At 50.8% G+C, this 23,393-nt stretch overlaps 1 protein-coding gene across 8 annotated transcripts in view; it reads right to left on the reverse strand.

The window, feature by feature from the left end:
* Positions 1 to 23,393, reverse strand: part of MEGF6 (multiple EGF like domains 6) — a 109,249-nt gene that overhangs the window by 20,157 nt on the left and 65,699 nt on the right. For all 8 annotated transcript variants that reach the window (XM_075114012.1, XM_075114013.1, XM_075114009.1 and 5 more), the window contains 10 exons: positions 19,859 to 19,981; positions 10,127 to 10,252; positions 9,171 to 9,293; positions 8,658 to 8,780; positions 6,572 to 6,709; positions 4,580 to 4,702; positions 3,626 to 3,748; positions 2,308 to 2,475; positions 1,929 to 2,060; positions 1,692 to 1,820 (listed from right to left, as the gene is read on the reverse strand). In XM_075114012.1, the coding sequence (XP_074970113.1) occupies positions 1,692 to 1,820; positions 1,929 to 2,060; positions 2,308 to 2,475; positions 3,626 to 3,748; positions 4,580 to 4,702; positions 6,572 to 6,709; positions 8,658 to 8,780; positions 9,171 to 9,293; positions 10,127 to 10,252; positions 19,859 to 19,981 (1,308 nt within the window). The remainder of the gene's footprint in view (positions 1 to 1,691; positions 1,821 to 1,928; positions 2,061 to 2,307; positions 2,476 to 3,625; positions 3,749 to 4,579; positions 4,703 to 6,571; positions 6,710 to 8,657; positions 8,781 to 9,170; positions 9,294 to 10,126; positions 10,253 to 19,858; positions 19,982 to 23,393) is intronic.

Consider the following 23,393-nt stretch of genomic DNA (forward strand, 5'->3'; position numbering starts at 1 on the left):
ATCAAAGCTGTATAACATCAGAAATGAACCTAGGCAAAGGACGCAGGGAGTGTGGAAAAGAAGGCTGGCTTGTTTTCTGACCGGGAATGTGCTTGTGTCTCTACACAAGGTAATGATAAGAGCGATCAGATTCCCTGCATCAGCTCAAAATCAGATCGCTCCAGCAGTCGGCACTCCCGACATGCACAGTGCATTTCCCTTGCTGCCACTTTCCATCCATGCAGGGTCCCTCGAGGGCAGCCATCAGCGCTGGACCTCGCTTGGAACGGTAAGGCTGGCTGTGCGAGAAATCTGCCCCGCAGGGCTCCGAGAAGTCAGTCTTTTTCATACGTGAGAAAGTAATCCATGAGGCTGTTCCTATTGATAAGTAACAGGGACATTTGCACTATTAAGGGAATGAAATTACTGTTCTTTCTCTGTTGTCCTAAAGATCTTAATATTGGAAGCACATGGCAGACAGGCCGTGTCAGCAGAAAGCTCCGGCCAGCATCTGTCCAAGCAGCACATGCCTTCTCCCATGTGATAAGGACAGCAGAGAGTTTAAGCAAGGGAAATGCCACCCTGGGGCAACAGAGCAGTTCCTCAGTGTTTATTTTAATCTTACCTTCCTGTCTTTGCTCTGTACCCCTCAATCACCTCCTTCCTACAGAAAGGAAAGGTCAGGGTATCTCTTGCATTCATTTGCATTCTGCTTCGTCTCCCCCTTCACTAATAGTTCCCAGATGCTCCTAACCATTTGTCTGAAGTCATTGGGTCTGAATCTCTTATTGACTCACTCTTTTTGTGTTTTTAGATGATCCCCCAGGTTTTAACTCTTTGGGAGAACAAACACCTACTGCAAGTGACACCTCCTTTTGCAGTACTTTGGGTAACTACTGTTGTCACAGCTTTTCAATGCTTTGGGTTTTTTTTTTCAGTGGAAAATACCCCACGGTTCTGTAAATTTGCCATTGAACATCAGTTTTGGCATTCTTTTCTGTGTCCACCATTGAATGCCCAGAGAAATATAGATGGCTGCCCACATCATTGCTGAGCAGTCAACAGGGACTGCAAGGGTCTTCCTGTGCAAAGACAACGCATACTACCTGAAGCACTGTTTTGTGGGTGAAGAATCCCCTTTACTGCCTTTTCCTCATTAAAAAGACATTTTTCCATGCAAGACTAGGTGACCCACCGGGTCACATGGAGCAGGGATGCGTTAGAGCCACTCACACTGGGATGGTTCAACAGAAGAGCTGAAAGATGCTTTCAGTGAACAGCTACAAAGGGAGCAGTGTACTGCAGTCTGTGGAAAACATTTTAAGGCTTCAGAGAAGCACAAGCGGAACATCAAAAAGCAGCATCAGAGATGGCTGTAACAGCCATTTATCAAATTACGGCAAATGCTGTGCGAACACCTCAAGAGACACAGAAAGGAGCTACCTCCGCAGGCCGGGGAGCATCACTCGCAACTCGCTGTTGCTATTTCCTTATAGGAAAATGTTTTAGGGAGAAAAGAAAACCTCAAGGGAGGCCCCAGCGTCCTGTGCTTGATGTCAGGGCCCTGCAGAGGGGCCATCCTGCCTTCTCGCAGTGAGCCGCGGCACCCCACACCCCACCAGGCCCCCGCGCCTCGCGGCGGGCTGCGGCCAGAGGGAAGGGGATCGCCCTCGCTGCGGTGCGAGGCGGGCGACGGAGAGCCGCCAGCTTACCGTCTTGGCAGAGCTCGCCGGCCACGCCGGGCGGGCAGCGGCAGGCACCCGTGGCGGGGTCGCAGGTGCCGCCGTTCTGGCAGAGGCAGGCCAGGCTGCAGTTCCTCCCGAAGGTGCCGGCCGGGCAAGCTGGGGCGAGAGACGGAGGTGAGGCTCAGGCAGCTGCCGTGGCCACCGTGCATCCCAGAGCAGGGACAAGAAGCACCTTCTCGCCCGCTGCCCTCCAGCATCACTCACTCTGGTTACAGAGGATGCCGGTCCAGCCTGCCGGGCAGTCGCAGCCCGTCTCCTCTGCGTTGCACATGCCTCCGTTCTGACAGTCCTCGCAGGTCAGGCTGCAGTCGGGGCCGAACGTGTGCTCCAGGCAGACTGCAACGAGAGGCGCGGCAGGTGAAAAGCCCTCCCCAGGGCTGCCGCAGCATCTCGGAGAGTTTGGGCAGAGAAACCCCCTGTGTACAGGCTGCGGCAAAGCTAAGTGCATCTGTGTTGCAACACAGAAAGGTACTTGGTGAACTCATGGGTATGCTCACCAAACACTAATACACCCAGCATGCGTGACTAATTCTGAAGACTTCCAAGCAAAGTACGCCATTTACCAGTGCTGCAAAATGCCCACCGAATTTTTCTGAAAGCGTGTGCTCTCCTCTTGCTTCCATCTCTTCCTCGTCTTCTTCATAGTCATCATTAAAGAGCTGGGTAAATTCATCTCGCAGGATTGCAACATGAGGGATTGGGCGGATCGCAGGGCGCTGACCGTCCAGAGCTTCCACAGGGTCCTCTATAGCTAGGGAAGCAGTCACAGAGACGACAACATCAGAGTTCTCCGAGAGGCGCATGGTAAAGCAGAACCTCTGCAGTAAGAAAGGAAAACCAGAAATATCTGCACGGGCTTGGGGCACCTGATTTGGCTCGGTTTGCCCCGCTGATCTCTATATTGACACCTATTGCATGTTTGTTTTGGCTAGAATGGGCACGGGCCAGCTAAGTGACTTCAAGATCTATGGGAGAAGCTTTGATCTTAACCTTGACCCACAGCTCTGGCTTCTCACAGAACGGAGCTTGCGCTCACCCCGTCGCCTTTGCCCTCCTGTTTTTCTGACCAGAGCTTCTTTGAGCTTTCAGGGAAGTTAGTTCTTTTCTGGATTAAACAAGTCCGCCCATATAACAGAATTAAGCAATGCCTTTCAGCTTGGTCCTCCTTTTGGAAAGAATATCTACCAGGTACAGCTACAGGTTCCCTCCCCTTGCAGGTAGGCAAGGGTTAAAAGCCGGGCAATCAAGCTAAGCACAGGCACACTTGGGAGTGGGGCAGGGGCTGCAGAGCCTACAAAAGCCACCGGGCCAGAGGAGGCTCAGGTATTTTGCCAGAGCTGGGGGGCACCAAGTGCTGCTCTTCTGTGTCCAGACCTCAGGAAGCCCTCCCAGGGACCTGGCAATGCTGCCGGGGGTTGTTGGCCGAAGCGAGTGGGGTGCTGCCCGCCCTACCGAGCGAGTGAGGTGGGTAATACTGTGTTTGGTTGTGGGGTAAAGACACTACTGCTTAAAAAAAGAATCCATTATTTCTTATAAGGAAAAACTGCAGAGGCTGGTGCCTGTGGAAAGGGTTCTGGTTCTGTGCTTAATGCGGAGTCATCCCTGCAGGCTGGTGTAAGTGTAGCTGTGCCAAAATCCCCTACGCTTCTCTGGAAAGTGCTGTGTAACATGGCCGAAATAGGGCTGGTCCCATCAGGGGAAAGCTCCCCACTGGTGGTGTGAGTCATTTCCACCGCTAACAGCAGCAAGTGCCGCGAGGAAGCTGGAGGAGGACGCGCGCAGGGCTGAGAAGCTCCGGCTGCGCCGGCCCTGGCTCGGCCGGTGGCGGCAGGGGAGGCTGGGCCGGGGCGCGGGGAGCAGCCTGCCGCTCCGCCGGGCAGCGGCACGGATGTTGCACTTACAGGTGCAGCTCCTTCGGTCTTCATCCAGTTTGTATCCAATCTCACAGCCGCACTGGAAAGACCCTGGCTGGTTCTGGCACACGTGTTCACATCCGCCGTTATTTGAAGAGCACTCATCCACATCTGAAAAACAGGGGATACTCCAGTGTAATGGGAGCAGGCCCTCTGTACAGGACAGGGGCCACGGACCTGTCCATGGATCAGCGAGTAGGCTGATAGCATCCCCTCTGGTAACTACGCAAAACCATCTGACTCCAAAAATTGAGTGAGACTGTGACTCAGGGAGCCCTGGGTTTCCAAGTACCATGTGCTGGGTTTCAGCTCATATTTGTCGCTAATTGTGTGGGAACAGGTGAGTAAACTTGGGGTTTTGCCTGTGAAATGCTATCGGAGAGCTTTGGTAGGGAGAACGACTCATTAGGAGGAAAAAAGCCCCAAATTCTTTATGCTGAGGTGACTCAGAGAGCTGACAGTAAAACTGCTATGGGCTGGGGCAGACTGGAAGAAATGCGTGGCTGTTCACAACCAGGTAGGACAATTTCTTGTTCTCTTTATTAAAAGCTTGTGTTAGTCACCGCCTTAGCTGTATTTTACACAGACACTTTTATTTGCCTGTATCTCTTGGGTGAAAACGGTGGGCGATATTGGCCTCTGGGGTTGAACATAAAATGACTTCTGTGAATCGCTCCAGGTCAGACCTGGAGCAACTCGCTTTGAGATATCCTGATCTGAATCCCGTGTGTTCAAGAGCCCCATACTACTCTTCAGTTGTGCTGGGCTAGTGTACGGGTTAGAATAGCTGAGCTGCCAGTAAGCAAACTGAGGGGGCTGACAACATACGGAAAAGCAGAAGTAGAGGAACCCGTTCCGTGTGTGTCCCTTGCCGCGCTGCAGGGCTGAGGACCCCAGCGCTGCTGGTTTGCTTTGGGAGTCCAGCTAGATGTTTCTGCTTACCATCACACCCACAGCCATCTGTGCTGAGCCTGTATCCAGCGTAGCAGGCACACTCGTAGCCTCCAGGATAATTGTAACAGTCTTGCTGACAACAGTGAGAACCATTGTCACATTCATTGATATCTAAATAAAAAACAAAGGGCACTGGATGTTAATACACATCTAGCTTTGCAGTGGTGACAGTACTTGTTAAAATCGCTCCGTGACTAGTTCTGGTAAGCTGTTACTGATCTGACTGCCAAATGCTGAGCTAGCATTCTTGCTTTCCTCTGAAATAAGTGAGCTTTATGTTAACAGAGCATCCTTGGCAATGTGTTCCCCAGCCAAGGGAGGAATCCTGAATCCTAGAGGCCTGTGGGAAGTTAACCGTGGTTTTCGGTTCAAGATTGGTCTTAAAGGTTTTGTGTGCTTACAAATAGGGGGTGATTCCAACCATAACGCTGAGTCTTGCTTTTGGATTTACCCCGTTACAAGTACTGATGTCGAGTACAGAGACGGGCAAGAACGGCATGGTTCCTTCAGAGGGTCTCAGAGTGAGGTCTCTGCAGGGTGGACCTGGATAACCCAGAGAAAGCAGAGCTCCTGCACCTTTCAGGTTCAAGCCCCTTGAATGGGACCTTCATTTTCCACTATGAAGTGGAATTACCGTGGTGCCGATGTAGTAGTGGGGCTTGTGAAGCATCCCCCTACCACCAGAGGAGGCTGGACCAAGGGGGTGTCTGGTAGGAAAACAAATAGCACTGCTGGGCTACAGAAAGTGTCCTGGGCTTTGCAGTATGCAAAGGAATGATCTTTCAGAGTAGACTTCAGTTCAGGGCCTGGCTTTTTTGCTTCCCATGTCATGATATTGTATGGAAACAGCTCCTACAGCTTCCTCAGAGCCACAGAGGAAAGAAAACGTCCTGGGGCTTTTGGGTTCCTCTCCTCTGGCAGAGGAATCCCTCCCCTTCGCACAAGTAACTGTGGGTGCCTGTGGCAGCCTGTGAAGGAGAATATCTGTTCCTAACAGATGTCCTGACAGACAGGCTCCCCGAGAACGGCAGGGAGAAGGTGGTACTGGACAAAGAAGAAACAAATTCAAGAATTATTTCCTGAGTAATGCGAACCACAATTCTACACCATGCGGAAATACGTAAGTACTGTTTTGCATCCCTAAACACTGTTCCCTTTGTTAGCAACCACCTATTTGCTGGTTTTATGGAAAGAGAAGTCTTTAGGTGCAAGTGCCTCAATGCACCGAGGCACAGACACTCCAACTAACCTGCAGGAAGGGCACCAGGACTTCCTACAGCTTTGGAGCCCCTGAAGGATAGAAACACCCACCCAGCCTCGCTGTGCAAGTCGGAGCCACGGCCCCATCATGAGCGCAGGAGTAAACCACAGCCCAACACACCGGTGCGGGAAGCGTCTGGCTAGTGAGCACCACGGTGGGTTTGTGACTGTTATTTGCTGCAAGGGGCTCAGAGTAATGCAATATAAAGAGCATGCCTCCACTTCATAGCATTTACAGAGCTTGAGGTGCATCTCACCCTCACCTGTCCATTAACACATGCTTTATAGAGCCGGATGGGGCTGAAGCACACTTGGCTTGCAGCTAGTGACTCACCCACATCACTCACTCACTCGAATTACACTGCTGCTTCCTTTGAGATAACAGGCAAGATGGTACATTCTGAGTAACATCCCTTCTCGACGTAGGCTTACAGGCATCCGAGATGTGCGTCTGTATCTGCCAATGCTGCCTTAGATCAGTTTCAGCAGGGAAAATCTAACTAGTTCTGGAGCCAATGTCTGCTGTCCAAGTAGGTCTGAGTGGAGGTGTGAGGATGTCTTCAAGTAGAGCAATAGCTAATTTCCTTTTATTTTGCATCTGTTTCTAGCCTCGTTAACCTGTTTGTTCTGCATAAACACATAGCACTAACATAGAGAGATCCTCGTCATTACCTGAGAAGTGCTTGTAAAAACAAGACGTGTACCTTTCCCTTGCCTTACCAGTGCACGTCTTCTGGTCCTCTTCAAGCCGATAGCCAAAATTACAGGTACAGACTGGGCCAGAGCTGGTGTGGTGGCACATATGGGAACAGCCACCATTGTTGGCTTCGCAGCTGTTCACGATCTCCATTTCTATCCCTGGAAAAGGCACACCCGTTAGGATCCTGCCGCGTGCGCTGCATGGCTGTACTCCCTCGGTGCTGCGCTCGAGCAGGCGCCCACACGGCAGCTGCCAGCTGAGCTCCCCGCGTGTGCGCTTTTGTGTGCACAGCCCTGCTGAGCAGAAGAGTGATCTGCAGTGGGGAAAGGATGAAAATAGTTCTGCACAAAGGCCACCGCTGGGCTGGGAAGGGATGTATAAAAATAAACCAATGGATCCCAGGCAACACCCCATGTAGCCTCTTAGGGACAGGCTGTGGAGCAGGCTCTGGACAATCTCTGAGATGAACCAGACCATAGACGAAACTGCTCCTGTTCCTGACAAGCTGCAGTATGTGCTGCCAACCAAAAGTTGGCTCGGTCCTCGTAAGTACGGAGCTGTTCTGATGCCAGCTAGAAATGGGAGCAGCAGAATACAGCTAACTGTGGGAACATCCAGATGCCTACAGCTAGAAATGTTGGTTTCTGACATGTCAAAAATGGTAGGCGCAAACATCAATAGCAGCCATATATCTTCTTAGCTTGGCAAAGTTTATGTAAACTTCAGTCTAGTTAATTAAGCTTTCTTAAACTAAAAGGAACTTGTACCATGAAGCTTTGACTCAGTCCTGAAGCTCAGGGAAACAATTTCTGCCTTCAAGAACACTTTTTGGGTTTTTAGTGTGTTCAGACCCAAGGAGGAGGAAAGAAGGGGAGCTTGGTGCTTCCCAATGGATCTGTGTGCGTCAAAACCAAGAGCAGTGCCATGGTGGAAGACTATCTTCCAGATTTCACAACATGAACATAGTCCCTCTGTCTTTCCTTTTCTCATTAATGCAAGAACAGCCAGGGTTCTGTGTAAAAGAAATGTGCTAGAAGGGGCAGGGAGAAACACTTTTTATACTAGAAGGCTAGTTAATTCTATAGTTGGCCCCAAAGGAGAGGTGTTGTCAATGGTTATGGCAAAGAGTCACAGCTGGAGGAGCCACACCGGAACGCGACGGGGGCTTGTGCTTCTGCTGTCCCTGCTGTCAACAGTGACCCCCCAGGGCTGGCATCTCTTGACCAGGGGCTTACCTGGAAAACCAGGACTTGAACAGCAATAACACCAGTGTTTTGTCACCTGTGCGCCAGTTAGCTGAGGCCATAAAGGGTAATCTTCCCTGCTGCATAGGCACAGCGCTAGTTGAGGAGGTAGCTAAGATTTATTGGGCATAGACCTGGCTTCCTACTCCGTGTTCCTAGGAAGAAAGGTGTGTACTTGCTTAGGCTCTTGAATAGTGTGTCATCAGTCTAGTTCCTCACATTGCTGTCAGTTTGCCTTTCAAGATCCATTTACGGTCTGCAAAGCCTTACCCTCATACCCTTGGCAGGCTCCCAGCAAGAGCTGCACAGGTGGAGCATCACAGCTTCCAGTAACACCAGCTGCCAGCACTGGGACTGCCATGGGGGCTTGGGTCTGAAAGGGGGCCGCTAGTGCTAAATGCTGATAGCTCTGCTTTGGCCTGTCCCTGCTGCTGTGTATGAGCTGAACAGAGATGTACGGACAATCTGGCTCAGTCTTGCAGAGTAGTGTTTATTTCTTTTCTTGATGGGAGCAGATGTGATCACTTCACTAGCTCAATTCCTTCTTCAGTTACACATCTGCAGCTGACTGAACTCATCCAACAAAGTCCCCAAGAGCAGAACTTGGGCCTATTTGGAGCCATTTGGCTCCAAATAAATTGCCTAAACCAGCAAAAGTAGTTTCATGGTAACTTCAAAGATCAAAGTTTTTTTATCTTGGTGGGAGAGTAAACAGCCCAAACCTGCTTGTGAAATTCTTCAAAAAAAGCCTGCTATGACTCAGCCCCACCAATTCACAGAGGATAGGGTATAAACACTTCCCTGCAGAAGCAAGCCCGCCTCCCGTCCCCAGCTGAGCTGGGGGTCTGCATGCAGTACTCACGGTAGCATTGCTTGCTGTCTGCCCCCAGCTCGTAGCCTGGGTTACAGGCACACTTAAAGGAGCCGCGAGTGTTGAGGCACTGGTGTGCACACATGGCCAGTCCGGTCAGACATTCATTCACGTCTGCAAGAGATGAGCAATCAGTAATCAAAGCAGTTTGAGCACTAACATTCTTCCCAAGGGACAACTGTTACTATCTTCAAGTTTGTCATTGCTTTCTTGCACCCTGAATCCTTTGCGGGGGTCCAGACCAATAAAGAAATGGTTAAGAGTTCAGAATTACCATAAAACTTCCTAGGAAATTGGATCACATGAAAGTCGAGTGTTTTTCCAGGCAACTCAAGCAGGGCTTTTGGACATATGTCAACCGAGCGCTTTCGTGCCACCCCTCTGGAAGGCTTGTGCATCCCTCCATTAAATTCACAAACACTGATAATTACTGCAGCTGAGCACTACTTCACCCTGTGAGACATGGCGGCTGTTCTCTGTGACAGCCTTGCTGTAGGAGCTTACCTTCACAGGCCTTATTGTCAGGCGCCAGCCGGTAGCCAGGGTGGCACTCGCAGCGGGCTGTTCCACGGTGGTTGTGGCAGCGGTGCATGCAGCCCCCGTTCCTGTCGGTGCAGGGGTTCCTCACTGCAGGTCAAAGCAGAACAGGCAGGATTATTTCATACTAATCCTAGCTCTTATTGGCATTATGCTAATGGGAAACAGAGCATCAAGCAGTTATGCCTAGCAAAAATGTCTGCAATCTGTGAAAGACTCTTCTCCACCAGACAGAAAGTCTCTGCTACTGTTTACCGCTCCACCCAGGCAGGAGGATTTACACGGTGAGAGATCCTGCAAAAGGCAGGCACTAATCTGAATAAAACCTTTCCTGCAGAAGCTTGGCACAGGCACGTCCCTCTACAGAGATGACAGAGCAAGCACTAGGCAAATTTGTTTCAGTTTGAGGGGTTTGCCAATCTCTGACCTGCTCCGGGACCTGGGCACATGCTACAAAACCCTACCGACCGCTGCATTTTCAGTACACCAGTTGTTCCTTTTCCTTAGCGACTTTGCAGCTAAAGACTTCCCTCCTCTTACTTCTTGAATGCCAACTGCTATGAATGAGGAGATTAAACTTCTGCTCTATATCCCCTTCAGCTTCTCTCCCTCCTGCAGCCAGGAGCAGGTCAGCCAGAAAGCTGTCTGCAAGCAGAGGGAGAAGATCCCGTCCCGCTGCGACATGCTGCTGTTCCTTCCCTTTCTCCGAAGTGTGTGCCTTCATACAGTTTCATTTTTGTTGGCTACACTCCTTCAGCTCTTCCTTGCCTTTCAGACTAAGCTGCAGAATATGTCCATGACAATATAACGTGCAGAGTTTTTACTGGAGAGGAATTCCCCGGTCTGATCTATTTGACATCTGATAAAAGGCCGACGCAAAGCTCTGCCTCCCCAGCTTCCCGTGCGCGCTTGCGGGGACTCACAGACGCAGCGTTTGCCGTCTTCCCGCAGCTGGTAGTTGTGCCGGCACTGGCACCGGTGCTGTGCCAGCGTCACCTGCACGCAGTCGTGTTCGCAGCCGCCGTTGTTCAGGGCGCACGTGTTCACAGCTACGAGGCAAAGGGACAGAACGTGCATCACGAAAATAACGGCGCCTGGGTGAGCCTCTCGCACGGGACCAGGGCAAATGGCACGTGCTCACGCAGAGCGCTGCTAATGAGAATTTAGAATTGGGGCTAAAGCGAGACGTTTGTGGCAAACTTCATAAGCTCAGTTATGAACGCCTGTTCTGTATGCAGCGCACGAGGGAGGCCGCCCACCGCTGAGCCAGGCCCCCTCGAGATGGGCGCCCTTCTCTTTAAAGGTAAGCTTGGCTCAACAATGTCAGGGAGCAGCTTAAAATCGCTCTTGTCTACAACAAGAGTTCCCAGCAGCTCTCCTGGGAGGCAAGGCCAGGACGTGGGGGTCTGGGCTAGTCCCCTGCAGTGTGACACGGGAGGGAAGATGGCAACCGGCATGCTTCCTAACGAGCATCGCCCCTCTCTGAAGGGTCCTGTGTCAGCGGGCAGGCTTCTCGCACTGCCTTACTGCTGAAATTGTTGTAATTTTGTTCAAAGACAGTTACTGCAGGTGCAATGCCACAGCTAGGTCAGCCTAATGACAGCTCAGAAAGTTGTACTCAGGTGTATTAAGGTTTTCCTGTAACAAAACGATATGGAAAATTAAGTTTCTGGCTCCACGCTGTGCAAAAGACACCAATTAGAAAGGACAAGGCCCAGCAGGTGCCATCAGTTCTTCTGGGAATAGTTAAGGAAAAATGTTTTAAGATGCCTCCTGCACGTCCGTACTTCGATGGGGTGAAACAACCCCCGGCTCGGTGCTTTGACTAGGAGGTTTCTACATGACCGTTAGGACGCGTGTCCTCGCCCCCAGTGCGAGTAACTGGTGCTGCAACCAGCAGCGCTGCCGAGCCGGAGCGCATGGGGATGCGCTGGCGGGAGCTGGGGTTTCATCCTAAGTGCAGGCGGGACTGGGAATTGAGATTCCCGACTGGTGTTCCTGGCCGTGCCACAGTGTTTCTGTGTGGCCTTGCGCAAGGCACTTTCCTGCCCAAAGGATTTCAAACAGTCAGAAAACAGAAGGTTTTGCCTAGGCTACGGCAGAAAACAGATCTTATGACCGAACATGTGGATTATCTTCTCTTTACAAGCTTGCTATCATTAATCAGCCTTAAAATAGCCTTCCCCCACCCCCCTGCTCTTATAAGCCCAGACTTCTCTGCAGGGTAAGCAACAAAAGCACTATGTTTAACCAGCGATGCGTGCACCTTGCAAGCAGCAAGTGGGGAGAGTTTCCCTGCTTATTTTTACTAGGCTGCAGCTATCCGGGACCACTGACCTTGTATCCAGGAGAAATTTGAGCTACGTTTTGCTAGCGGGGTGAGCCTGGAAAGCATATGCTAGTAAAACCCTTACTGAGGACTCCGAATCCCGGGGCGCAGATGAACAGCAGCTCGCCTGCGATGGCTGGCCTCGGGCACCGACGCGTTGCAACGGGCGGGCGGGCCAGCGCCTAGTCCGAGTACTCAGAAGAGTGTTTTCTATAGGCAAAGTACTGGAAGTAACTTAATTAAGCCTCTCGTATATTGGGCACAGGAGGAAAATAAAAGACAATTCACATTTCTTTTCCTGCAAACATTTTTCCCCGCAAAAATTATGCCTTGACTCAAAGCTGAGGAGCTCTCTCGTTTCAAACTTTTAAAAACTAACTTCCCACTGTATGCCTCTAATTAACTAAACAGCATCTGGGGCAATAAAAGTGACTTAATAAGGTCTAAGTACACAACATATGGCTGGAGCAAGAACTATCAGTTTATGTTAGTTGTGCTGACATCGTTTCCTTTAATCCATTTGGAAGGAAACAACAGAAATACTCAACGTTCCTGAAAAGTTATGGGTCAGAGTTACAGTACTCAAGATTTAGCAGAGATGGGTGGTCATTTTAAAATATTCTGATATATTAAAGTGTTTAATAACATATATTCAAAAATACCCATAAATAATGTGCTTGTTGGAGTGGGTTTTTTTTAAAAAGAAGTAAAACAATTCTAATGCCTGCCAAAACATTCCTTCATATGGGAAAAGTACTGGGCCAACGTATAACAGGCCAACACATTTTACGTCTAAAATAACCTCTCAGTATGCAGTTATTTGTATGAACTTGCAGTCCTGATAACTGCCCTCCTTGCATACCTCTAAAGGACAACTTTTCAGAGTGGGAAAAAGTAAAGTCCAGGTTGTTCTTTATCATACAAAATCCAAGCAGACAGAAATCCCGCGAGGTTGGCTACAGCAGACTTTCCAAAAGCGTTACTTCTACACCCAAGAAGATCAACACGTCTGCCTGGGTTGCGCTGAGCCGAGACACCCGCCCCGCGCCCCGCGGCAGCCGGGGCCGCTGGAGCTCTGCAGTGGCAAAAACTGCTCCTGAACGGCGGAGGAAACCACGCACTCGACGCACGGGACGTGGCAACGCTCGGCCACCGCGAGCGGCTCAAGCAGGGTACAGGCACCAACTAAAAGGACGGGCGTTCCTGTTCCAGCGGGTCCTCCTTGGCCAAGGTGTTTAAGCACAACCAAGTGCTAAAATGACTCATGCAGGCCTTACCCGGCGCTGTTTGCGGACCGCCAAGAGAATGTATGTGGTGAAGCAAGGAGAGCACAGGGGTGTTGCAGAGCATTTTCCTTCCTCTTGCCTTTCTTTTAGCTTATTTGCTAGCAAATGTACTCTTCAAGACCCCCATCCAAGCCTCCCCTTCCTGCGACTGCACACGATGACGAAGGGGCCGGCACACGCCGCAGTCTCAGCCATCGCGGGTGCGTTCCAGACCACTACGAGTAATGGGAAGCAGAAGTCCTTCTCCATCAAGAGACTTATGCACAGGGACGAAGCGGACGGCATCACTGCCTATAGGGAGCTCACAAGCTATACAGCACCCGTGGCAGGGGCAGTGTAGCGAGCAAAGCAATCGCACCCTGCAGAGCCACCGACTGGGGGGTGCTCGCGCCGCGCCGCAGCTTTGCTAAGAAAAGAACTAATTAAATTTGAGAATCAAGAATAATAAGACAAACAAAAATGAAACATGTTAAAGTTGTTTGGGGTCCCTTTCCATCAAAGCAAGGGTCTTCTAATTCTGGGTCTCCTTAGCTGGCTTCTCGCAGGGTAACAGCCAGCAGCCCTCACTGCTGGCCTTGTTTTAATTACTGCTTTTTTTTTTCCCCTGTTTACAGAACCACTCTAAAAATATTTCCATTCCCAGATGCTTCTCCTAGCTTAACATTTCTGTGACAATATTGCCAAATCCAGTGTCATCTTGTTCATCACACAGATTTTTGTAATTAAAGTTCAGACAGATTTTCCCCAGATGGTATTTCATCATCTGCAAGAGGGACGTTGCTTCCATCCCCTCTGTCTGAAGGGAGTGCAGTGCTGCTGAAAGACGCTAGCTCCTAGCTTCTGATCCTCTCGGGCCCGGGAAACAGCTAAAAGGGGATGAAAAGGACGTTGTTACTACCGGTTGCACGCGGCAAGCGGGGCAGCGAAGGAGCAGCTGACCACAGGAGTCGATTTGATAACTGAGCTACCCGAGCTCCGCACGCTCCAGCTGACCCTTACGATCTGGGAAGAGCTGAACTCAGCCCCCGCGGCCACAGCGCAGCCTCCTGGGAGCCGAGCGCTGCCCCTCGCTCAGCCCAGGGGCCGTCAGCGGCTTCGCAGCATGGCCGGTCGCTCCCTCTGTGTCTCTCCCGGTTGTCCCCAACGCACCACGCAGAGGCTGGCTCGGCAGCGCTGCCGGTGCCCCTCTGTGTAGCCGCCTGGCGAACCTGGGCTGCAACCCTTGCACTGCAGCGAGGTGCTGGTAACACCTCACTTGGCTTTACTCGGGCCTCTCCACCCTGACTTCTCCTCTTTCCCATCCGTGCCACCTTTCCCTCAGAACCGAGTAATCTGCCATCAGAAGCAGTGAGCTTAAAAGTAACCATAAGCAGCTGCAACTAGGATTGAGCGTGACGGTCCCTTTTGCAGTGTCACACACCACCATCGATTCTGAGAAACGGCTGGGAAACGCCCCACTGGACGAAGGAAGGGGCAAATTTTCTAAAACGTGCAAGTTGTCCCTACAACGCATGCGATTTGAAAACCTCTACAAAGTACATACGGAGGATTACCCTCTGCACACGCAGTTCAAGCCCGCACAAACCTTTACGGCATAGTCCTTCTGTTCACTATAAAAATCGCTGCTGTATTTGAGATTTCTTCATTTGAAGTACTCTTAATATAAATAGGGATACATCATGTAATCCCAAACTGATTTATTCTAACCTCAGACTATTTCCAGAAACATGTTGTGTGTTAATACAGACCATCCCTCTACTCTGCAGGCCAACAAAAGCAATTGGCTCAGATTAAATTCTTTGCCTTGGACTGGATTTCATCCCTCTGCTGAAACAGTGGAGAAGGACCTGAAGATGTCAGCTTCCTGCCTCCTGCCCATGTGGTTCTGATAAAGAAAAGAGGTAATTTCAGGACGTCCAGTGACTCTTTTTGTTCTGTTTCACTTTCAATAGAAATGTCTGCTCTTTTTCTCCCTCCCTTCCGTAGTAAAATCATCAGTGGCTTGCTATATTTGAGCAACAAAGCCGGAATAACAGAACCCTGCACAACTGAGCTGCGGATTACCCAAAGCACCAGCAATGGTTGAGGTTGCTGCGAGACACAGAGCAGGACACAGGGAGGTGGCTTTAAGTCACTTTTTTGTGCTCTCCTGAGCCACAGCCACCAGAGCGGTTCCAGCGACAAGTGAACCCCAGAGAGCTGCCTCAGCCTCTTCGGTCGCCTGGGCGCATCTCCGGGGTGCAGCCCACAGCAGGCTCCTGACGCCCCAGCCTTCTCCCACCACAGCCTCACGCCGAAAGCTCGGCCTTGGCCACAAGCTTTTATTCCACTCCTGCACCGCAGGAATCACTGCGAGGCTTTTGGAGCCCCTTGCTGCCATGATGATCGATGGGGCAGGCGTAGAATCACAGAATCATAGAATCGTTAAGGTTGGAAAAGACCCTTAAGATCATCGAGTCCAACCGCTAACCTGTCACTGCCAAATCCTCCACTAAACCATGTCCTCAAGCATCATGTCTACCCTTCTTTTAAATACCTCCAGGGATGGAGACTCAACCGCATAGCTTCAGCAAAGGAAGGGATCTTGAGGTGTGAGCCTGGGGACACCAAGACTCTGCTGTCATTGACTGTCCTTGATTCTCCAGGCAACGTCAAAAATGAGATTTAAGATTCCCCTGTTGGACTGTGCACAGAGCCAGGCTCTGCTTGTGCTGTATAAGCTTCCAACACCCTCAAAGAAAAATGCTTTTTAAGGCAAAATATTTCTTTCAATCCTACAAAAGACAATTGCTAATCTAAACAGCTCTTTATCCAGAACTGCAGTACGCTTCGTAAGAAATTGCTTTTAGAGGCACCCAAGTAACTTCTGAAAGCTTTTGCTGATTTTTCCCTGCATTGTGCCTTGCTTTATCATCTGCAACACTAAGCGCAAAGGGGCGAAAAACTACCCAGGGTGCAAAGCCAACAAGAGAAAGTACCAAAAACAGATTTTATCTGGTTTCCAATTCTTTGACGTCTTCAAGAATAAAACAGGCTTTGACTTTCCATCCCGAGCTTGGAATAATGGTTCAGCCAGAGGGTGGAAAAGGACCGATCACCCTGAGTCCACCCGCTCCTCGCCCAGTCCTGCACTCCTGGGGTTAACAGCCACCAGCCTCCGCAGGGGAATTCTGGAGCTCCCCGCTTCAGGCAGCGCTGCTGATTAATTGAAGCCTTTGTGGGTTTTGCGGTGATTGGAAGGCATTTAAAGAATTAGATCCATGGTTTTACAGACCTTAACTAGAAACTTCAGGGCAATAGTCTTTTTCTGTCTCCAAAATGCTTTCTGGCCTGCACTGCTGCTCACTGGGGCTGCCAGCAGCTTCCTAAAGCCCATCTCCATGCTTGACCCAGCTCTAAGGTGCAAGCCCAGGCTCAGCTCACCAGCAGCGACTTCCCCTGCCTTGAAGGGCAGAGCAGTTCTGGAGCGGAGGGGAATGGATGGGAGAGTCTCGCTGTCACCAGTTCTCTCTATTCCTATCTGATTCCTTTTATTTAGTGGCAATTTTTTTTTTCTCCTTCAGCAGCACTGAATGTTATCTGTCCAGCAAAATCAGGGGATATCCTGACTTGAAGAGAAACACAGCTTTTATCAGTTGACCTAATCCCACAGAGCCACGCAGGGGGAAAAAAAAATCTTGGCTGAAGTCAAGTCAGTGCCTGAAACTTCACAGGAGTGAAGAAACATGGCCCAGGACTTCCTGAGCAAAAACCCACCACCTCTTGCTACCTCCAGCCCGAAAAAGCAGCTGCCGGCAGCGCAACATCTCCACTCGGCTTCTTTGCACCAAAGGTTAGTTGCCGAGGCAAGGACACCCACCCTGACCCACTCGGCACTGTGCTACAGCTCCAGCTTTGCTATACCCCCCAACCCACCTCTGTAGGCACCGACCAACGCGACTGTAAAGCAGTTCATTACCGGGTGGAAGCCCAACTATCTAATCGTTCCCACAAAGAGAGGCTATCGCGCCTCCTTTCCCTGCAGCAGTTGCTCAGCCTCCAAGGCACCAAAGAGCTGCTCTGCTCCCGGGAAGACCCTATTACGGGTCCCCCCAACACAGCCATGGCTTTGACGGGTGCTCACGCTGCTTTGCACCACTCAGCCGTGTTGCTCTACCTTCCTGTTACAGCCGGCCTCACGCTCGGCATTTAGCGAGGGAAATCCTTTCTTCTTCCCCAGCGGTGCTGGGAAAGCGCTCCTGGAACACAAGAACTGAAGCGAGAAGGGAGGCCGTGGCGAGTGAGGCCTCCTGCCTTTGCCGCCGCTGCCTGCACGCTGCCCGCGCCCCGCGATTGCTGCCTGGTAACTCTTGTCAGGAATGCTGGCTTAATAAAAACCGTGTGATCGCCAAGATCAAGTCGGAGCAAAGCCTCTGACTTTGCAGTGTAAATATTTATGTAGACCGAGCACTAAGGGAAAGAACTGCTTGTATGTACTCATGAAAAGGCCACAGAAAGTGAGCACGCCACGCAGTGACCCACGGAAAGCCGCCCAGCCAGACCACGCGCCGCTGCCGGGCTCATGGGCTCGCCGTCCGAGCGTTGGCAAAGGCAACCGAGAGGAGAGCGCATCCCGCTGCAACGCCCAAACCCGGGGCGAGAGCAGCCCCTCGGTGGCCTCCCCAGTGTCACCAGCCGAGGGGCTTCCTTTGCCTGGGCTCTTTTGTGGGGTGGGCTTGTTCCATGGGCACAAACAGCCTGTATTTACACAGCTCGGAGTTGTGCAAACTCAAACCACGTCACGCGGAGCCGCTGTGCTGAGCGCTGCCCTGCTGCCAGCGGCCGCAGGGAGGACAGCTGCTGGGCTCCGGCACCAGGAACCACCACGTAGGAGCCATAGGGGCAGAAATGTGCCCAGCGCGAGGAAATGGGCATCAAATGGGGCAGTTGTGGCACGAGGGCACCCGTGGCGCAAGGCAACCTTGTGGCTGTGGGTGCAGAGGGGGCAGCCATTAACGCCAGCAGGGGAGTAACCGCTAAGTCTGGGCTCTGTTCTGAGCTTTTAGAAGAAAAACAAGTTCACTTCCACCCTGCTGCACAACTGGCTTAATAAGTTAGTACAGAGCTATTATGAAGGCGTGATATACATACACACGTGTGTATATATGTCACAAAAGCGTAAAGAACACAAGCCACCAGTCCTGAAGTGAGAAAGCCAGATTTTTAGGGCCGCTCCGTTGTTATTTTAGAAACAGTACTGGACAATTAGGTGGCGAGAGTTTTTACTCGCCCTGCCTGGTCTGCATCGACTTTGCCGTGTACTTTGTGGATCACAGGGGTACAGGCACCGCTGAACTAACAGCAGATCCTGCCAGCTCCACTCCCCAGAGCTTCCAGAAACTGCCCGAGTTACTCCCATAGTAGATCAGGTTTCATGAATACAGAGCCCTTAATTTTGGCAGATGAATTCCAACACTGTGCGCATTATGGCAAATACTTGCTCAGAATTTTAATGCAAAGCAGGTTCGTGGTGCTCAGCGCAAGGCGCGTGGAGCGGGGAAGCCCTGCCCGCCCGATCCCAGCAGAAATGCTCTGCGCGTCGCTGCCACACCAGCAGGTAAGTCTGAAGAACAAAAGCAAAGGATGGAAATTGCTTTTAAACAAGAGATGCCTCCCTACAGTGATCCCTTTCATACTTTCTCTAGAAACTGTTTCACCTTCTGGAGCCAACCCTGCTGAGAACACCAGAGCCTCCCAACGGCTGGCTCATGTTTTATGCTATGAGGCAGAGGCGGCAGAATCGCTCTACACCACAAAAAAGGGGAACTACATATTATAAAGATAATTATTAGCTGACAGACCGCACGCACACTTACATGCAAACAGTAGCAGTGCGTAGCCATGAACACAAGTTTACGTGCTAGAGCAGTGGGCTGGGAACGATTGGCTTTTTTCTTTATTTCCAATCCTTTTGCTTCTGGATTTTTCCAGCAAAATATAGGGCACTCAGTGAACTGGCCTTAAGCGTACGTCTTGCTGCGCTCGTGAGAGTGCTGTCACATCGTGGGGGCAGCTGCAGAAGGACGTGCGGTTTGTGCTGCTCTGGGCAGGGTGGGTACCACTTCCTTAGATGGCTATTTTTCTGCTCACATCACCATTCCCAACAGGAATGCTCACACAGTTGTTTTTAGCAAACTCTGGAACGTGACTATATTCTGAATAAAACCAGCAAACGGCCTTTGTAATACCATCGCTCAGGAATTCTTTCCACTTGTGTGAAAATATCCCTCAAAAAAAATGGAAAAATGTGTCAAATGAAGCTGTGAGGGATAAGTGGTTCAGTAAAAACAACAGCAGCAGCAGATGCTGGAAGGCAAACTCCAAGCTCCACCTTGGTGTCTCTGAGCCTCTAGTTTGGGGCAGGCAAACAACAATATTTCAAGAAATTGGCCCAGAAATCAGCTGCAAGCCAGACCTGGCATCTGAATCGTAATGTCTGGACACGCACCATCCAAGTGGACGCGTGACCAACATCCCAGGGAAGAGAGTTTCAACGTTATTATGGCCACGGTTCCACACACAGCCGTGCTTATTTTCACTCGCCTGCCACGCCTAGTGCCTACCACGCGGACCAGGGAATAGTTGAGGTGAACATGAAGACTGACTTGAACCTTTTCATAACCTAGTTTATGTTTGTTTTCTGAAAATGCCGCATCTGACACACCCTGTACCAAAAGCTGAAGCACCAAAGCACTGGACGTTACTGCTCCTGAACCAGAATAAACTAAGGAACTGCAAAAAAGTCTAAAGTCTACATCTCCACACGGAATAACAACAAATGTTATGAACCCAGCAATAGAAACATGTTAGGGAAGGTGACCAGGATCCTGAGAAACAAAGGAACGGGCAACCATCGTCATCATCTCGGATTCCCTGCACGGAGGGCGGATGTGAGCGGGTAAGCCAATGCAAGCATTTAGCGTCCAGTGCCACGCACGTACAGGTGCAAACAGGGCGGTGGAGAGTTAGAAATCCTCAAGAGATTTAGAACTGTGACTTACCAATGCAGGTCCTGCCATCCGTGTGCAGGCGAAAGCCTGCCTTGCACTCACAATAATAAGAGCCGAGGGTGTTCACGCATCTCTGCTGGCAGCCCCCATTGTGGACCTGGCACTCGTCGATGTCTGCAAAAGAAAAGGGAGGAGGGAAAACAGAATTCAGAGGAGTGGGCATGATGGCATCTGAAGTCAGGATTATTTATCCTCTGTTGACTGACTCCAGATCTGAGCAGCAAATGCAGAGGGAACAAGATTGCCATTTCATTACATTCAGTCAAGCTGTTTAAGAAATTTCAAGGACAAGCGTGTAACCAAGGGAAAAAAGCATCTTATTTGTCACTCGGCATAAACCATCCTTCACGTTGTTCACCTTGCAATGGTCACTCTTCCCATTTGCACTAAGATTATGGATTTATTAAAATTTTACACTTCCTTTCTCTTTATGTGTTGCAAATAGGCTGGGCTAGGCCGTTTGTTACTTACATACAGGAATGGTGAGAGTGAACAGCTAACGTTACGGCCTGACGTGAGGGGGAGCGATACGGAGCCGCAAGGTTCAACGCCTCGGTGCCGCAGCAGCAGGTCTTCTCATCGTGCTGAGCCAACCTCACCCCCCTGCAGCAGAGAAGCTGGCTTCCACTGAGCTCAGCCATGTGCCAAAGGTGAGAGGTTTACTGTCATGCTCCTCATCTCAGCACTTCGCAAAGCGTTTAACACATTTCACACCATTTATGCCTGGAACTCGCTTGAGTTGCCGCTGAAATGCAGCAAAATCTGGGGTATCTGGTGCTAAGCTGTGCTCAGAATTGCTATGCATCATTGGAGACAAGAAAGAAAACACCTCGAGAAAGTTATTACAACAGACCAGTTGTATGACTAGCAAGGATTTGTTCTTAATGATACTTAAGAACGTGATGAAGTCCAACTGGGCCCCCAAATACAAAAGGCAGACTACAAATGGTGAGACTGTGACTCCAGCCCTCTCCTCCCAGCGCCGCGACCAGGGCAAGCCCGAGAGAACTGAGGCAGCCGCTCCTGCAACAAGGACTCTACTTGGCCAACAAAACCATGCATGTCCATTTCTCTGGGTAAAACGGCAGGCCCTCGAACAAAAGACAGTCCTTGAGCCAGAAAATTCATCTGCCAAGTGCTGAGCGATCGTTCAAGAGCTGAAATGGGAACCGGCCCATGAGTTCTTGGTAAAAAAATCCTGCTATGTATGTTTTGTTATCAAAGCTACACCATCAGGGCAGTAGACGGCCATGTGTTACAGAAAGGGAGATTCATTCCTGTTTCACAGACCTTCAATTGCCTTCAAGCACTGGGAATAACTTTCAGAACTGAGAAGAAATGTAAAAATGTCTGGAGTGCCCAGCTACACAGTGGTAACTAAGATGTATATCAGAAGCTTGTCAAAGGCAATTTCAGGTTTCTGAGGCATACGGCTCCTTCAGATGGCTGGAATTAGAAATAACAGAGATGTTTGTGGATATAGCTGTACAGTTCCTTAACTCCTGCTATTTGTGTGTGCATGTACGCGTATACACGTACGCTACCTTTCAGACTGGAAAGGGCCAGGGATCTCTAGTCAGAGGGGGGAGCCAGATCACATTCACGCTAACAGCAAAAAAGCCAACCAGCAATTCCTTTTTTTCACAGAGAGAAAACTTCATTAGCTTTGGGTCCATTAGTGTTTCCATACATGTTCTGCATTTGCGAAGACGTCTTCAGCATGCACAACTACTCTCTGCTGTTACACAGCGTTGCTGTTACCCATTACACCTGCCACGGAAGATCCTGATGGATCAGCAGGCTAAGTCCCCAAGCATGGAGGTGCCGTGGGACGCAGCTCTGCACGGGGGCTCGCTGGCCAGACCTTCCCAGGCTGCTGCGGTCTGGGCAGCCCAGGTGCAGAAACCCCAGCCCACGGCCTCGCCTGTGAGGCGGGTGATGAGGAGAAAAATCTCTCGAGGCTGCCAAGTACTCGACACAGAGCTCTGACCATCCGGCAGCTTTGGTCCACAGGCAACACTCCTAAACAATTTCACTGAAACACACATAGTTCAAAATAAATGAAGTGTCAGGGCAGGGGTGACGACTGACCAAAGCAGCGCACGTGGCTCAGAAACAGCAGGTCTGGGCAGTCACGGTGGGTGTTCTGGATAAGGGCATGCATTGTTTGGGTTTATTTAGGGCACTTCAAGTACTACAAAAAGCTGTTACCACCGATTAGCTATGAAGCTAAACCATAATCGAGACACTTGATTGAGGACACAGCACTTTGAGCTCTGTGCTGTTAAACAGGATTTCAACTCGTTTGTGGCAAATGCCACAAACAAAGTGTGCATATTCAGAACTGAAGACTTTATGCCACGTGCACAAAGCTCCTGACAACACGCGACTTCTTTTCACATCGTAGATTCTGCCTGCTATCACGGCACGCGCCTTGGTAAAGCTGTCAAATCCACCCCCTTTATTCAGCCAGAGCCTCCCAGTGCCCACTGACACTCCCCAGAGCTTTTAGAGCAGGACACGATGGGAAGGTTAAACCGATGAGAGCCGGAGCAGAACTCCGGTGCGCCGGGCTCGGCGGTTGGTAGGATTCCCGTGCACAGGACGGCAGTCGGCGTGGGAAGGGCGCTCCTGATGCTGCACGGGGCCCTGCACCCTCCCCGATGGCTCGCCTGGTGCTATGCAGCGGGGAGGACCGGAGGGCAGAGCCCGCCGGCACAGCCACGGCCACGCAAGCAGCGGGACGATCCAGAGCCAAGCTGAGCAGTGAATCACAGAATCCCAGGTTGAAAGGGACCTCAGGGATCATCTAGTCCAATCTTTTAGTGAACCAGCAGTGAACCAGCGCTGTTTCATCAATGGCTGTTACTAATAACATAAAGAAATATTTCTTCAATGAATCGCAGCAGGGCGTTGCCCCCGACTGTGTTTTTGCAAGCCAGCGGCACAAAAACCTGCTCGAGCCTCACCCTTGCCCAGCGCCTGCGATCCGCTCCCCTGCCCGAAGCGCCGCCAGCTCCCCGTTTGCTCTGCTAGCTTGCTCTTACCCGGCTGCAGCTACGGCTCTCGCTGGGGACGGCCAAGTGCATCGAAAACCAGAGGAAAAGGAAAAATACAATCTTGATGAAGCCAGGGCTAAATTCTTACATTAATTGGCATCCGATTAATTGCCAACAACATCTGCCAGCAGCAAGCAAACGGACTGGGTCAGGGAAGAAGCAGGGAGGTAAGCGGGAACGGCGATGCTTGTTTCACTCAGTGTTTCTGAGCCACGCAGTAATAATAAACACGTTTGGTTCCTCTGAATGCTTCTCACGAGGTGGCTTCTCACTGCTTGCACGGTTCAAACCTAAGGCTCAGAGCATGTGACAGTGGCCCTCTGCCCTCCCCGTCCTGGCGACGTCCGGCGAATCCAGGCCTGACTTTTCTGACGTCCTGCTCTAACGGCCGGACAAGGCTCATTCTCCAAAGCTCCCCGTTGTAGCTGCAGCCTGCATTAACCCCGCGGAAAATCATAATTCCTGTA

The sequence above is a fragment of the Phalacrocorax aristotelis genome, chromosome 19 (assembly GCF_949628215.1).
Source record: "Phalacrocorax aristotelis chromosome 19, bGulAri2.1, whole genome shotgun sequence".
In the NCBI taxonomy this organism is placed as follows: domain Eukaryota; kingdom Metazoa; phylum Chordata; class Aves; order Suliformes; family Phalacrocoracidae; genus Phalacrocorax; species Phalacrocorax aristotelis.